Source organism: Cupressus sempervirens, chromosome 6 (genome assembly GCF_028749045.1).
Source record: "Cupressus sempervirens isolate cs-2001-9-10 chromosome 6, ASM2874904v1, whole genome shotgun sequence".
NCBI classification, from domain to species: Eukaryota; Viridiplantae; Streptophyta; class Pinopsida; order Cupressales; family Cupressaceae; genus Cupressus; species Cupressus sempervirens.
In genome coordinates this window covers 511,146,278-511,161,797 of record NC_143123.1, presented here as the reverse complement: position 1 = coordinate 511,161,797, position 15,520 = coordinate 511,146,278, and the positions used below count along the sequence as shown (strand labels likewise).

The following is a 15,520-nucleotide window of genomic DNA, read 5'->3' as shown; positions in this document are numbered from 1 at the left end:
GACCCAGGATGCATGTGCACCATAGAGACATCCACAAGACATACACTCATCTTGTTAATTTGAAGATGTATGCAAAGTGTCATTAAGGCATTAAAAAATGTGATTCCTATGATGTAACATTTGATTCCATCTTCTTTTGATAACTGCATTTGATTTTGACCATTATAATCCCATTGTATAGCCTCATTTAGACTTCTTCACAATCTCTATACACTTTGGCTCATCTTCTCATAACATTTTGCATTCTATTCTTCATTTACATAACTTTTCCATTGGGTTCTAACATCTTGCATCATATTTCCTCCAACATGCAATCACACATTCCATGAAAATAGGTTTGGTTACAATTCAAAATCATACTACTATCCTTTAGTCTATGACATACTTGATATTAATGTTATCCTTTAGTCTAGGACCTCCTTGATACTCTAATGACCAATGCTACTTAGAGAGATTGAATACACACCTTATAAAGACTCTATGACTATAGGTCCGCTAAGAACATACTACATTCTTTTGAGCATTAGAAAAACATATGCAATATAGGGAAGTAACTGATTCACACAAGTCTCATCACTTAAGTTTTGAAACTCATTGTGTTCCTAGGTACAAGTCCACACATGATCCAAGAACATTAATATACATGCCAACATGTTTTATCGACTAGGAAATAGTTTTGCAAGATTCGAAAACAAGAACTAGTTAAAAAACTATGAAGAACATCAATGACCCAATAAGAATCCATCATAACATAAGACCGATGCAACCAAATATGGTTAAAACTTGAGAAATTTAATCAAAGACCATGTTCAAAGAACATTCCTATCTTTGCAATAGCTACCTAAAAGAACTTAAGGATCTCTAGAAGAAATGTCACAAAGGACAAACATGAAACTAAAGAACAAACAAATTTTTGGTTGATGCAAGATTTCTAAAAACTCAAGATGCTCTTGCATCACATCTTCTTTGTGCTCTTCTCACCATTCTTTCCTTTACTCTATCAAGCCTTGACTCCCTAATAGTGAAGTGAAAACTCTCATTTTATTTCATTAGTATTTTGGTAGCATGCTATTATATTTCATGATCAATATCATTCAATATTATCATTTATATTGTTGATCTTTTATCAATTTTATTTATCCATAGTTAATTGTCTATTTAGGTTTTTGTGGAGGTGAAAAAACCAAAGAAAAGATTTGATTAAGGTAGGTCTCCAAATAACCCAAACATTTTCCCATGTTCAAATCCATTAGATGGAGATGTATATATTCATCAAACTTCTTTTTTAGTGAGTTTCCTTTGTTTTTTATTTTCTCGTAGTTATCTCTATTTTTATGATCTAGTTATCATTTTCATATTTTATTATTTAGTTTACCCTCATTTAAATTATGGTATTTAGTTGTTTTTTTTTTTTCATTTTCATTTTATTCTTTTTGTATAGGAAAAATGTGCACTAAACATATGTTTTGATATCTACATTCTTATCCTTGACATACACTGGTGTTTAAGGTTATGATTTTGTGGATTTAGACAACTGACCTAGACAATTTTCTTTCTTAGTATCCATTAATCAATTTCAATTATTTAAGTTTTCCATCATTTCATGCATAGTAGTAATCTTTGAGTCTTTCAAATAGTTAGTTTTGTCTTGATCCCCTAGCTTACCAGAGTATTAGTAGAAGTGAGATGGTGTAAGAGACAATTTATATCTCAAGACTTTAACCAATGACGGGGTCAAATTTTTTCCCCCTTTTCTACATTTTAGTGATGTTGATATAAACTAAGGATCTTATCAAGCTTCTCATTTTTCAAGTGATAGTCCCTTCATGAAAATAGTGAGGATTGCTCTTATCTCACCACCTACTTGGAGGGTTCCAAAAATGAATATCACCTTCATCATCATGGATGAGTCATACAAAAAAGTACTATATTCCCTTTATATTCTAGCATTACTTGATGGGTGTGTTTGTTAGAGGCATATTGGTTGACCCTACATGTTGGGTTAACCTTATTACTTTGTCAATGACTTATACCATGTGAGATACTATGATTTTTCTTCATATTCTATACACTTGATGGATTATTTCTTCTCCATTTGGGTTAAACACCTTAATGGTCCAAGTAGGACCCAATGCTCTCTTCTTGATTGTTTTTGTGATTCCTAAATTAGACCTCTTTAGGGTCAAGTTGGATATCCCCTTAGTGGCATATGGTATCTATCCCACCATTCATGCATAAGTACTTGAACTTTCTTCATGAGTGCACCATTCAAACAATCCAAGACACTAATTATTTATCTATTGTGTCCCACAAGGAATTTCTTCTTGATCACTTATATCCTACTCCACTAAGCCCCTTACATCCTAAAAAGGACAAGTTATTGTTTTCTTATCAAAAGTATAAGGATAAGGAACTAAAATTCAAAATTATAGTACACCTATCCTTGCACCTCTTGTGTAGCCCTCTCATGGGGCTCAACAAGTTTCATCTTTTTCCCTTCTTCATTAAGGGCTCGTGGAAATTGTGTACCCCATGAGAATACACCTTATGTTATTTGGGTTTCATATCCCCCCATGGTGTTGTTACTTAATTTTAACACATATTAAAATTTAGTTCTGAAATTTTGATTTTTTTATTTGCTGAAAGCATTTTTCATTTGATATTTGCAAAAGAATATAAATGTCCTTGTATTATTCATTTTTCAAATATATAATTGATATTTTAAAAAAGAGTAAAATAAATTCAAATACTGGAAGGAAAAGATCTCACACAAGTCATGAGCATAGCTTACGAACCTTCATATGCACAAAGGAATACATAAACAAATAAAATATGTTTTAAAGAAGGAAATGAGGTTAGAGATAACCATTCATTGCCTTTTTGCTTTGACTGGTTATGGATTCCATGGCATTGTTCTTCATCCAACTCCAAGCTCTAAGTTTTTTAGCAATTGCAAAATTGAAAAAAAATTGATATTAGATCCCGAAGGATCTAAGCAATGACTGAATATCCCAACTACTACACATATTATATCTGTTGATGCATTTCGTTACAAAAGAAAGTAAGTAATATTAAATATAATGCTGAAAGATATTTTGCAGTAAGCTTTTCAAAGAAAATAAAAATCATTTATGGGTGTCACAAGCTCGTGCTCAAACCTCATAGATAATATGCTACAAGATACAAAATATTACAACTAAGAAATAATGATTGATACTGTTGAAAATGCATAATAGGAAAAAGTTTGACGACAAGATGAAGGGATAACATTTCAAAAAAGTGAGCAGATTTATCTTCATTAGGTTTTTAATAAAAAACGAAGATGGAAATTCCATGGTAGTAAAGCACATGACAAGTTGATTTCAACACAAAGCTGAATGGAATATATAACTATTACAACAAATAAAAAGAGCTTTATAGATGTTCAGTATCAAATGAGATCAATAAACTTAGAAAAATTATGAAGTTGAAGTCTATCATAGTCAAGAAAAAAAGAATATGGCGTATGATCAATAGTGTATGCCAACTGAAATCAAAATATAACATCTAATGCAAATGATGGTATGTCAAATAAAATGTGAAGTGTGACTTTTACATCAATAATGTTTAGCTTTAGTATTGACAACATAAATCAACAAGGAAAGGCTTAGCAATTAACGGTGATGACCCATGGTCTCAGCATGCATTATGCCATGTGTTTTAGCATGAGTGTTGTTTTAATGATGTTGTCCAGCATATGGAAGAATGTGCTAATTCATGCAATGCTTGTTGTTCATTCATGTAGACTCATAACTGGTGACATCTAGCATTGTGTTACTTGGAAGGTCATGCACATTTAAGTAAAATACTTGATATATAGGATGAGAGATCTTATGGTTTGCCTTATGGATCAATCTTCATGGCATCAAGAATGGTTCCAAGTGCAGATGGAAGGCAAATAGAAGAAACCATATAGGGAACGATTTTTACCTTTCAAACCATTGGTAATGTCTTTTCAAAATGTCTAGTATTTTGTTTATATGCCTACAGAAATGAAAGAACAAGGGAAAAACAAATTTTCATTCAATATTATTACAAAAGGTAAAAATCTCATAAGCATCTCTAGCTGCAAAACATAAACAAAATGAGAAAAAGATGCTCACGTCAAAACCAGTAATGAGTAGCTACAATAGCCATAACCTCCAAATAGTAGAGTATGGAAGCATAGGAGAAACACAAATAGGGTTTTTGAAAGAATTGAGTATGACAACCCAGATGAAGCTTGGCTTGCACAACATAAAGAGAAGCAAGGAAAAGCCACGCACAATCATGTGTAGGAAATAAAAGAAATAGAATAGGTATATAACCTTCAAAGCATGGCATTTTAAAATATATATTCACAAGAAATATAATGCCCAGTATATAACAAACAATATTATTTGTCATATGGCAAAAATTTTGATTGGAGGACGTAAGTAAAAATCAAATATATTACCTCTTGCTTCATGGAATGCAGAAGAAGTAATCATGGCTCTAGTTATGGCATCAATATTCAGATAAAAACCCTCAAAAGTGGCAACTCCAGCAAGAAATATATCCTCAGACATGGCAACTTCAATATAAACATACTCAGCAAGAGGAAAAATGCAAGAAGTTCTCATGGCGTCTACAAATGAAACCAAATGCTTTCAAACCCTAGTTGAATTTCTTCTCAGAGCTTTCAATGCAAATTCGAAAATGAACAACTTTAGGGCTGTGAAAGAAATGTATAATGCCCCCTTTCCTATTTCATAAATTTTGAAGTCCAGTGAATTAAGATGGGTTTTTATTTATATTTGCTCAAGTTCAAACTGATGAGGGGTTATCAGGTTTTAGAAGGAATGGAATAAGTGTTGTCACATATTTCATAAACCATGTTGATAGTTTTTGAATAAGTCTTCTTGTAAAACAAATATTAATGGTAACATTATTAACCATTTAATATTTTGTTATTTTATGCCAAATGGAGGTGTTAGAATTATTCATAGTTATAATTGACATGTGTTTATAATACTAAGTCTTAGGAATTATTGTTTTCAAAGACTTAGTAATATCATTTAAAGTCATGAATAGTGTCTCTTCGAGATTTTGAGTCATTTTAGGACTACGGGTCAGATTTTGACTTTATCTTGGCAGTTTGAGGTCATTTATTAACATTTTGAGTCTTTTGAGGGCAATTTTAGTGAGTCATAAGTCATTTTATGGCTCAGTGGACCTTTTTCAAAGGTGAATCATCATTTTCAGTGATTATGACTCTTGTTTTAGAGACATTTTTCATGGATTCGACCCTAAGGGATTTGCATTTAGTATTTTGACTCTGATTTTGGAGAGAGTTCAGATTATGCAAAAAAGAGATTTTATGACATTCTTCTAGTGTCCTTAAGATATTTTTTGTGTCTTTTGTAACTCAATATTCTGAAAAGATATATGAATTAGAGCATTTTGGAGCAATTTTATTTTGAATTGATCTCAAGCTTTTTGTTTTTCTTTGCAGTTTTGTGTAAAAGTATGATTGATAAGATAAATCTGTGAGTTTTAGAACTCCTTAGTTTTCTGTCTCAACCCATACCAAATTGCAGGAGTGTAAGTCTATTTGCAGGTTACATTGTGTGTGATTTCTTAGGACTGTTAAGTGAAATATTACCATTTCCTTAGCTTTTCTTTTGGAAAAACCTCATTGTGAAATATTTATGCAAACCTTTACAAAGTAAAAGTGTTTAAGTCATAGAGAAAATATTACAAAGTGAAGTTGTTCATGTATTTTGTATCCATATTTCGATGTATCACCTGGTTCTCTAGTTTAGAGTTTAAGATCCTATGTTTATTTCAGTAACTTTTATCCCTTTTCCCATAAGTTCAAGTAGTTTTTTCTAGAGTTATCAGTGATTATCTAATAGGAACTAGCTTAGAATCTGCACGTTTCATTTCTAGCTACGCATTTCCCACACGCATAAATAAATCCCATGTTAGGCAAGATTGTTAAACTTATTTAGTTTAACAGGGTGCAAATTTTAACCTTAACAAGTGTGTTATATTCTTGCATCTACAACCAATTCAAACAAAGGAAATAAAAGGTCTCTTAACTTTCCCAAGGAGGGCCCGACTTTCCCTACAATGATCATCACAAACTTACTTCACCTGTCGTATATGGTAAGGTAAAAGGTCTCCTAAACCTATACCCTCTCCCTTAGCACCTTCCTCTTAGCCTTGTAGGACGTCCTTAGTTTCTCTTGTCACTTGTAGGGAATAAAGAGGAAAGGAACCCATGACTAAATATGTGGTTATTACATTAGTGTCACCTCCTACTACATGAGTAAGGCCCTCCCCTTTCTTCATAATGGAATCAATTACCATTTCTATGGAGTAGGATTCCACTAAGTTGTGACAAGATTCTCATCCTATCCCACATTTGTATCATTGCATCATTATCAAGAGAGGACCTTGGCATGTGAGGTTTCCAAAGGGGTATATAGTGTGTATTCTAAGGCCATGTCTATTGTTTCTACCCTTAGCTCTTTGCACACTCCTATCTTAGTTATGCTATCCTTTTTCCTTGCAACCTCCTTCATCTTGCTTCACATGCACTATTAATGACTACTAGGCTTCATTCAAGGGACCAAGTCTTTATCTCTTTGTCCAACAAGACACCACCCATCATCTCTCTTTCCTATATCCTACCTTTTTTCTTTCTCGTGAGTATGTTTTACACCCAATTAGTATCTAGAATAGTAATTTTCACCTAGCTCATGAAAAATTCATCCCTTATTTGTTACCCCAACTTCCCTATTGTCTTAAAGGTTTCTATAGTGGATCTGAGGGATTCACTTCCATCCTTTTAGACATTAACACATATCATGAGAATGAGTGATACACTTACAAACATTACAAAATGATATTCAAATAAGTCAAATAATAGATCTTTAAAATGATCTCCTATCCTAATATTAATCTAAGTACTTAAATAAAAAAATATTAAATCCAAATTATTTTAATTTTGATAAACTAATTTCTGTCAATACTTGTAATTCTTCAATAAACTAAAATTAATGTATCAATTTTTTTTTTTATAAATTTATATTTAAAATTCGTTTTCATATATATTTGAAGCTATATTAAATGCTTCTATGAGTACAGTAAACTCCTATTTAAATAATGGCTTGGTTCTATAATAAGTCTAATTCCAATTTACGTAGACAATTTTGAAAGGATTATAGAGAACAGCGGCTTCTCCATGTCGAGTTCACTTACAACTATAACATATGCCAATGTCTTCCCAAGCACAATAAGCATTGGAAATCTCAAACCAGTCAATTCTAAAGATATTCATTTGTTTACATTTCTTTACAAGATATTCTTCTATTCATTCTTTCTACTTATACAAATCATTCTTAGTCGCCTACCCATTCAGATCGTAAGATTGCAGGTTGATCTCATTTATGTATGAAAAACAGAAACTGAAAATTACTGATTTTAGAATGCAATAAATTTTAAATTTTAAAGAGTAATGTGTTCCTTATAACTGCCCTGCCCTCTATGAGAAATTGGCATCATTACGACTATCACATTTCATGCCCTATTTATTCATTAATCCGATTCAGCAAACAATAAAAAAATTCAAGTATTAATAATTTGTTAATCTTCACAAACAATATACAATTCAAATATTAATAATTTGTTTAACCTACACAAACAATATACAAAGTCAAACTGAAATGAAATTTTAATACTTTATTGATTGCAAGCCTTAAAAATGGAACTTACATACCCTAATTACTACAAAGCATGGCATCTACAACTTTTTTCTTGAATTAATTAGACCATAAAATTTCCAAACATTACGATTTGGTTGAGTTTTTCAATCAACAATGTATTAAAATAAAAAGGGAAAAATCCTAAATTGTATAGATTTATAATAATATATACACTTAGACCACCAAACAGTTATCAAAATTTTTTATGAAAAAAGTTATTCTTATTATAATCAAAACTCAAGACATTTAGCGGTGTAAATCATTTAAAATGAGACATCGTCATAACTTAGGATCATAAATGAAAAAATTATAGAACACAGTTGTGAGCCATTCATAAACACTAACTACAACAGCAGAGATCTGTTCTCATTATCTGGAACTTTTATTGGTAAAATCCTGTCTTTTAAGAAGACTTTTACAATCGAAAAAAGACTGATTTCTAAAATTCTTCTCCTACAATTTCTATCTATCTTCTATATGCATTTATCAGAAATATCCTTATCCTTAATGACCCTTTTCCAAGAGCTTCATTATTGAAAATATCTGTTCTACCAAAACCCATTCAAAATATTCAAGAGACACTGCAAAATTGAAACAAACCAAGAAAACATAAGAAATGATTAGAATTCCATTAAAAATTATGAGCATTTGAATTCATTCAAAATTTCAACAATTTAAAAAATAATGAAATGAAAGTAACAATTACCGTGAGCAGTCTGTGTTGGGTGAAAGGGGGACTGGAAGATTGACTTTGCAAAACTTGGGAAGTAATCTGGCTTGGTTCCAATTGATACCATAAATTCTGCCCTGCTGCAGAATACAGGTGCATGCTCCTTGCCTTGCTTCTCTTCCTCTGATTGCCGCATTCAGCCGCTCAACTTCATCGCAACATAAACCAGAGGGGCGTCCTCCTCTGCCTCTCAAATAACTCAAACATGGCAGCAAATCCACAGTCAGAACTCCACATGGCAGGGCAAAGCATGAACTTGTATATAATGCCATCAACACCATCACAACCAACAACACCGATTTGGCCATTTTTTCCAATGTGAAGTAACAAAAATGAAGAGTAATATCAATGTGGGAATTTCAATGTTGGAATGAGTTTATATAGATTTTTTCATATAGTTTAATTGAAATAAAAATTAATTTATTCTTTTAGTTCATGTACAAACAACTTACTTAAATAAGCATGAGTTTCATATGATAATAATATGAAAATTAACTTTCAAATAAGTTTTGATATTAACGAAGTATGTATCTTTGTTTTATTAAAAACTTCAAAATATTATTGTAAACTTAACTCAAACTATTAATTATTATACATGTCATTGTGTTTATCAGGGTGCTTAGTGTAGTAGTTTCACTTAAACTTACAATAACATGCATAATATTTTGAAGTTATAAAATAAGATAATAACAAAACTAAGATTAGTACTTTGTTAATATCAAAACTTATTTGAAAGTTAATTTTCATGTTATTATCACATTATTATTACATGAAATTCATAAGTATTTAAATAAGTAATTTTTACATAAAATCCGGTGTTTATAGTAGTGTTTACTATAGTTTCTTAAGGATTTCATCTAAACATACAATAACATGCATAATATTTTAAAATCTATATAATAAAATGAAGTATAGCAAATATATGAATACATAAAAAATATTAATTTTATGTTTAAAATCTTATTTATTTATATTTTTAAAATATTATATATGTTATTTTAAAGTTTAATTTGAAACAATTTCTTATTATTAAGAAAGTATAGTAAAAATCCTTATAAACATTTTAAAAAAAAACAATTTAATCTTCATGTAGTTCAATTGAAAAAAAATAAAAAATAAATCTTCTAGTTCATACATTTCAGACACTTTAAAATATGGATCTTAAAATATTATGCATGTTATTTTATGTTTAAGTGAAATTTATGAAAAAATATAGTAAACACCATCATAAACACAACATTTCATGTGAAAACAAATTATTTAAATTGACATGAGCTTCATGTGATAATAATATGAAAATCAACTTCCAAATTTTTTTTGATATTAACAAAATATGTCTTAAGTTTTACTCTTATTTTTAAGCTTCAAAATATTTTACTTGTTATGGTAAGCTTAAACTGAACTTCTAATTATTATACATGTTATTGTGTAGATGGTGTAGTAGTTTCACTTAAACTTACAATAGCATGTATGATATTTTGAAGTTTATAAAATAAGATTAATAAAAAAACTAATATGAATACTTTCTTAATACCAAAACTTATTTCCAAGTTAATTTTCACATTATATTATATTTGCATGTTGTTTTATGTTCAAGTACACATGCTTATTATATTAACTTCTATATTGTAGATTTTGAAATATTATGCATGTTATGTTATCCAACTACACACGAATTATGCAATAATGATGTAAACATTAACTTTAAAAAATAAGTTTTGATTTAACAAAATATTTATTTCATTTTACACTTAATCTTATCTTACAGATCTCAAAATCTTATCTATATTATTCAGAGTTAAACTATACATTATTATATACAAAATGTAACAAACACTACCATTGAGCTTGGTATTTAAAAAATAATAATTTATCCTATTTTACCATAAACTCTATGCAATAACTGAAGAAACAAATATTAATATCAATAAAATATTTATTTTATTTAATTTTATAATATATAATTTATTATACGTTTTTCAATAATTGAGTGAAACCATTAATTATTATGAACACTATGATAAATACAACATCTCATTAATAATTTTTTTATACAACTACATTTAAACTCCATGAAATAATTAATAAAAACTGAAAAACAAATTTTAATATTAACTTGCGATTTAGTCAAGGGAATCGCAGATTACGGATAATGCAATCGGGTATTGTACCCTACGTTTTTTCGCTTGCAATACTGTTTTAGAAATTTAAAAAGTTTTAAAAATATTATTTTAATATATTAATGGATTATATAAATTTTAAATAACTTAAAATCTGAATTATGTACTATACATATGATGAAATATATAAATAGAAAATATTGTAAACATAATTTGTTATTTATATATTGTATGATTTTTTTGAATAAATTTATATAGAATTGGATAATTTGAAATTCTAGGATGAGTTGTATGTATGTATGTACATATATGTACGCACATCATATGTACATAACACACGTACAATCTAGAAGGATTTCTCATTTGACGTCATCAGATCTAGGTGAAATAATTCTATTTGTTATCTCGGTAACAACAACCGACCAAAATATCACAAGGACACACATATGACATTTTATAATGGTAGTAAGAAATAGATTCTAATGGTATAGTTGATAAGTTATTTCTTTTTTTTTTAAATGTTAATTATTTCTGTAGGAAAGTATTAATATATATTGATGATTGTAAATACAATAATACATTTGATCTATTACAAGATAAATAAATGAGTAGAATTTGTAGTTGCTCATTGATAAAATACAACAAACTAGCTTTATGTTGCTTTAATATTAATAAATTTATTCTATAAGAAATAATTTGTTTGTTTTTTACCATAAAATGAATATAAAATTAGTGAAATACTTTCTTTAATAAAAACTTGGTACTATCAATATACAATACTCTATTTAAGATGAATAAATAATTTATTAAAAGTGTATATTAAAAAATGCTTTCAATACATCTATCTTAGAATAACTAAGCATCATAACATATTTATACTAGTTATTTATCTAAATAACAATATAGACATGTAACCATATTTAGTGGATCATAAAAATATGATGATGCCACAAATTATTAGATGAAAAGTTTGAGATTTCATTTGGGAATAATCAACCTTAAATTTCATCTTTAATATAATAATTAGTATTATTTATTTAAAGTTATTTTAATTTTGAGGGTAATATTTTTTCAAGAAATATTTTTTTAAAAAAAATTGTTTAATATTTAAATTTAGCTACCCTATTAAGATAATTCTTCAACAACTCCTCAAAATAGATCTAAGGATATGAATATTCCCTTGCTTAATATTCTCCCCTCAATTTAGTGGTATCTTACTTCCACAAAGTTTTGGATTCCCTTGGAAACTTGTGATCTTGAAATCTACTTCAATGTCATGCCTTTAAATTTTTACTTTAGGACAAAATTCTACTTTTTGATTTTGTAAACATTAACATAAATTTACTTATTTACAATAATAATCAAACCTATTGTATGATAATGTATAAGGAAGGAAAAGAAGGGAATAAATTTTAATGTGCAAGTGCACAAGTGTTATTGCACATACCCTAAATCTATGAGGGTGCTCATATACTAGGGGCTATAAATAATTCTAGACCCTCAATCCTTTCTCAAACTCAAAGTAACAAGCATGCATGGTTCTTTAATGATAATTAATTCATCTATTAATGAATCAAGTCTTTTATGCTTAATCATGTGATTTTATTAGCCTTGGTACTAAAAAACCCCTTTAGCTAATCATTAATAACCTCTTTAGCCTAATTCCTCAAGGATGACTAGAGTGGGGTGCTCCCTTAGCCACAATTCAATTCCTTATTTATTTATCTAGTTTTTCAATTTACCGTTATGTGTTCCTATGATGTTATGGTATATTTTTATATCTCTATGTAATGTCACAATTTTGCACACCAATGTATTTTTTCATCACACAATGTCCCTAAATTAGCTCAAAACACAAAAATCCATACCACCCTTTACACACCCTCATTTATCCATGTCACAAATGACTGGAATCTTGACCAAGTACCTTGGGCAACCCAGGATGCATGTGCACCATAGAGACATCCACAAGACATACACTCATTCTACTAATTTGAAGATGTATGCAAAGTTTCATTGAGGCATTAAATTTTTTTATTCGTATGCTATAACATTTGATTCGATCATCTTTTGATAACCGTAGTTGATATTTACCATTATAATCCCATTGTATAGATACATTTAGACTTCTTCACAACCTCTATACTCTTTGGTTAGCTCCTCTTATCATAACATTTTGCATTCTATACTTCATTTAAATAACTTTTCCATTGGATTCTAACATCTTGCACCGTATTGCTTCCAACATGAAATCACACATTCCATGAAAATAGGTTTGATTACAATTCAAAACCATATTGTTATCCTTCAATCTAGGACCTACTTGATACTTCTATCCTTTAGTCTAGGACCTCCTTGATACACTAATGACCAATTATGCTACTTAGAGAGATTGAATACACACCTTATAGAGACTTTATGACTATGGGTTGGCCAAGAACATATTATATTCTCCCAAGAATTAGGAAAGCATATGCAAAGAAGGGAATGGACTAAATCAAACAAGTCTCATCACTTAAGTTTTGAAACTCATTGTATTCCTAGGTACAAGTCCACACATGATCCAAGAACATCAAGATACATGCCAACATGTTTTATCGACTCAAAAATAGTTTTGAAAGATCGAAAAATAAGAACTGGTCAAAAAACTATGAAGAACATCAATGACCCAATAAGAATCCATCATAACATAAACACGACGCAACCAAAATATGGTGAAAACTTGAGAAATTTAATCAAAAACCATGTTCAAAGCACATTCTTATCTTTATAATAGCTACCTAAAAGAACTTAAGGATCTCTGCAAGAAATGTCACAAAGCACAAATATGAAACTAAAGAACAAACACATTTTTGGTTGATGCAAGATTTCCAAAAACTCAAGATGCTCTTGCATCACATCTTCTTTGTGCTCTTCTCACCATTCTTTCCTTTACTCTATCAATCCTTCACTCTCTAATAGTGAAGGGAATTCTCTCATTTGTTTCATTAGTATTTTGGTAGCATGTTATTCTTCTTAATGATCAATATCATTCAATATTATCATTTATATTGTTGATTTTTTATCAATTTTATTTATCCATCACTAATTGTCTGTTCAGGTTTTTGTAGAGGTGAAAAAACCAAAGAAAAGATGAAGAAATGGATATTTTGGGAGAACTATGGAAGAAAAGAGAAAAGCCACAAATGCTAAGAGCTAAAAGAGATAGGACAAAAGTCTTGGAAGACATCAAAGAAATATTTGTAGGTGCTCTATCTATAGAGGTAAATGATAAAGTCCCTATCATTGATCAATTAATTGATATTGTTCATAAATTCAATGAGGACACTGATGGGTAGGAAAAACTCCTTATGAAACCTGAAAGGAAGTTTGAGAATAAAGTGCTAGAAAATGTAGCACAAAAGATAGCAATAGATCAAGTAGAACTATCTAACTTAATTTATGCATTAGAAATTGTTGTAAATAATGTTGTATCTTAATTTGTAAAGATAAGTAATTCCACTAACTTTACTCAAAGTTGACATGGACTTGAAAGATAGTGTGAATCAGTTGGTCTCAATCCTAGCTCTAGTTCCATTCATTTTGCAAAAACTTGATGTAGCACACCAATCTCAATTCACAGAAAACTTAATTATTCATGAAAAAACCTAATACAAATTCAAACTCTGAATTGTTCATTACTGAAAAGTACTTCTACATGGATCTCTAAATCCATTAAATAACAACTGACTCTAAAAATAGAAAACAAGAAATTTCAAAATTTGGTAGATTTTGACAACTGGAAAAATATGCCATTTTTGGTAACTTCTAAAAATCTTTGAAAGTAAATTCAAAGTTTCCTACATCTACCCTTTAAACCATAAAGGCAAATTTCCAACTAACCTTCAAAATTTAGAAAGAAATTTCAAAGTTATTACGAAACAAAAAAAAAGAAAAAAAGAAAAAAAGAAAACACTTAAGATATTTTAAAACTGAAATTTAGAGGTCAAGATGGAATTTATGGGTCTCGAAAAATAAATCGAAATGGCCCCAATAGAGTTGGCTTACTTAGAACCCACCTCAACTATAGATTTTGAAAAAAAGACCCAAAAAAATATAAGAAAACCCAGATTCAAGTCAAAAGTTATGACTCTCTAAACTCTCGTCATCATTCTCCCCTTCTTGAAGGAAATGTTGCTCCTACAAGTGATTGTTGGTGAATTGGTGAAACTTGGAAGGATCTAACTACAACATTACCCACTTAGATAGCCATGTGTTTTCAATGTTTGGTAAGCCATCCCACTATACTAAATAGCGGTTGTATTGACCGTGCCTTGTGGAAGTAGATTGTCAAGAATTTGGGCAATGGTATCTAATTTCTTATTTGGAAGGTGATGTTACTGCTCAACTTCTTGTCCATCAGCTACCTCTAGAACATTTCCATGAAATTTATGCAAATTAGCAATATTAAACACATGAGAAATGTCTAGATTGTCAGGTAAGCTAACTTCATAAGCATTATCATCAATTTTCTAAAGGATTTTGCAAGGCCCAATCTTTTTGTATTTTAGTTTGTGATATGTGCTAGTAGGAAACTTCTCATAGTGTAAGTAAACCATGACCAAGTCACGTTCAATAAATGTTTAGTGTCTTCTAGTAGCATCTGCAAGAATCTTGTAGCTATCATTGCTGAGTTGTAACTTGTGCCAGACATCTTGTTGGAGTTGTCGAAGGTGTTTAGAAAAGGCCACTCCATCATCACTAATCCTATCACCCAATGGTAGAGGCATGAGATCTAGAACACTTGAAGGATTTCTACCATAAATGATTTGGAAAGGAGATTTCCTTGTTGACCTATTAATAGAACTATTATAAGAAAATTCTGCTTGGGGTAATGCCAAGTCCCACTGTCTGGGCTTCTC

At 29.8% G+C, this 15,520-nt stretch overlaps 1 protein-coding gene and 1 pseudogene across 1 annotated transcript in view; both read right to left on the bottom strand.

The window, feature by feature from the left end:
* Positions 1-8,151: 8,151 nt before the first annotated feature.
* LOC149553265 (non-specific lipid-transfer protein-like) overlaps positions 8,152-15,520 on the bottom strand; it is a 74,137-nt gene continuing 66,768 nt past the window's right edge. The window contains exon 2 of the mRNA XM_089789869.1: positions 8,152-8,350. Within this exon, the coding sequence (XP_089645995.1) occupies positions 8,341-8,350 (10 nt within the window). The 3' untranslated portion in view covers positions 8,152-8,340. The remainder of the gene's footprint in view (positions 8,351-15,520) is intronic.
* On the bottom strand, positions 8,472-8,807 carry LOC149553266 (non-specific lipid-transfer protein pseudogene; annotated as a pseudogene).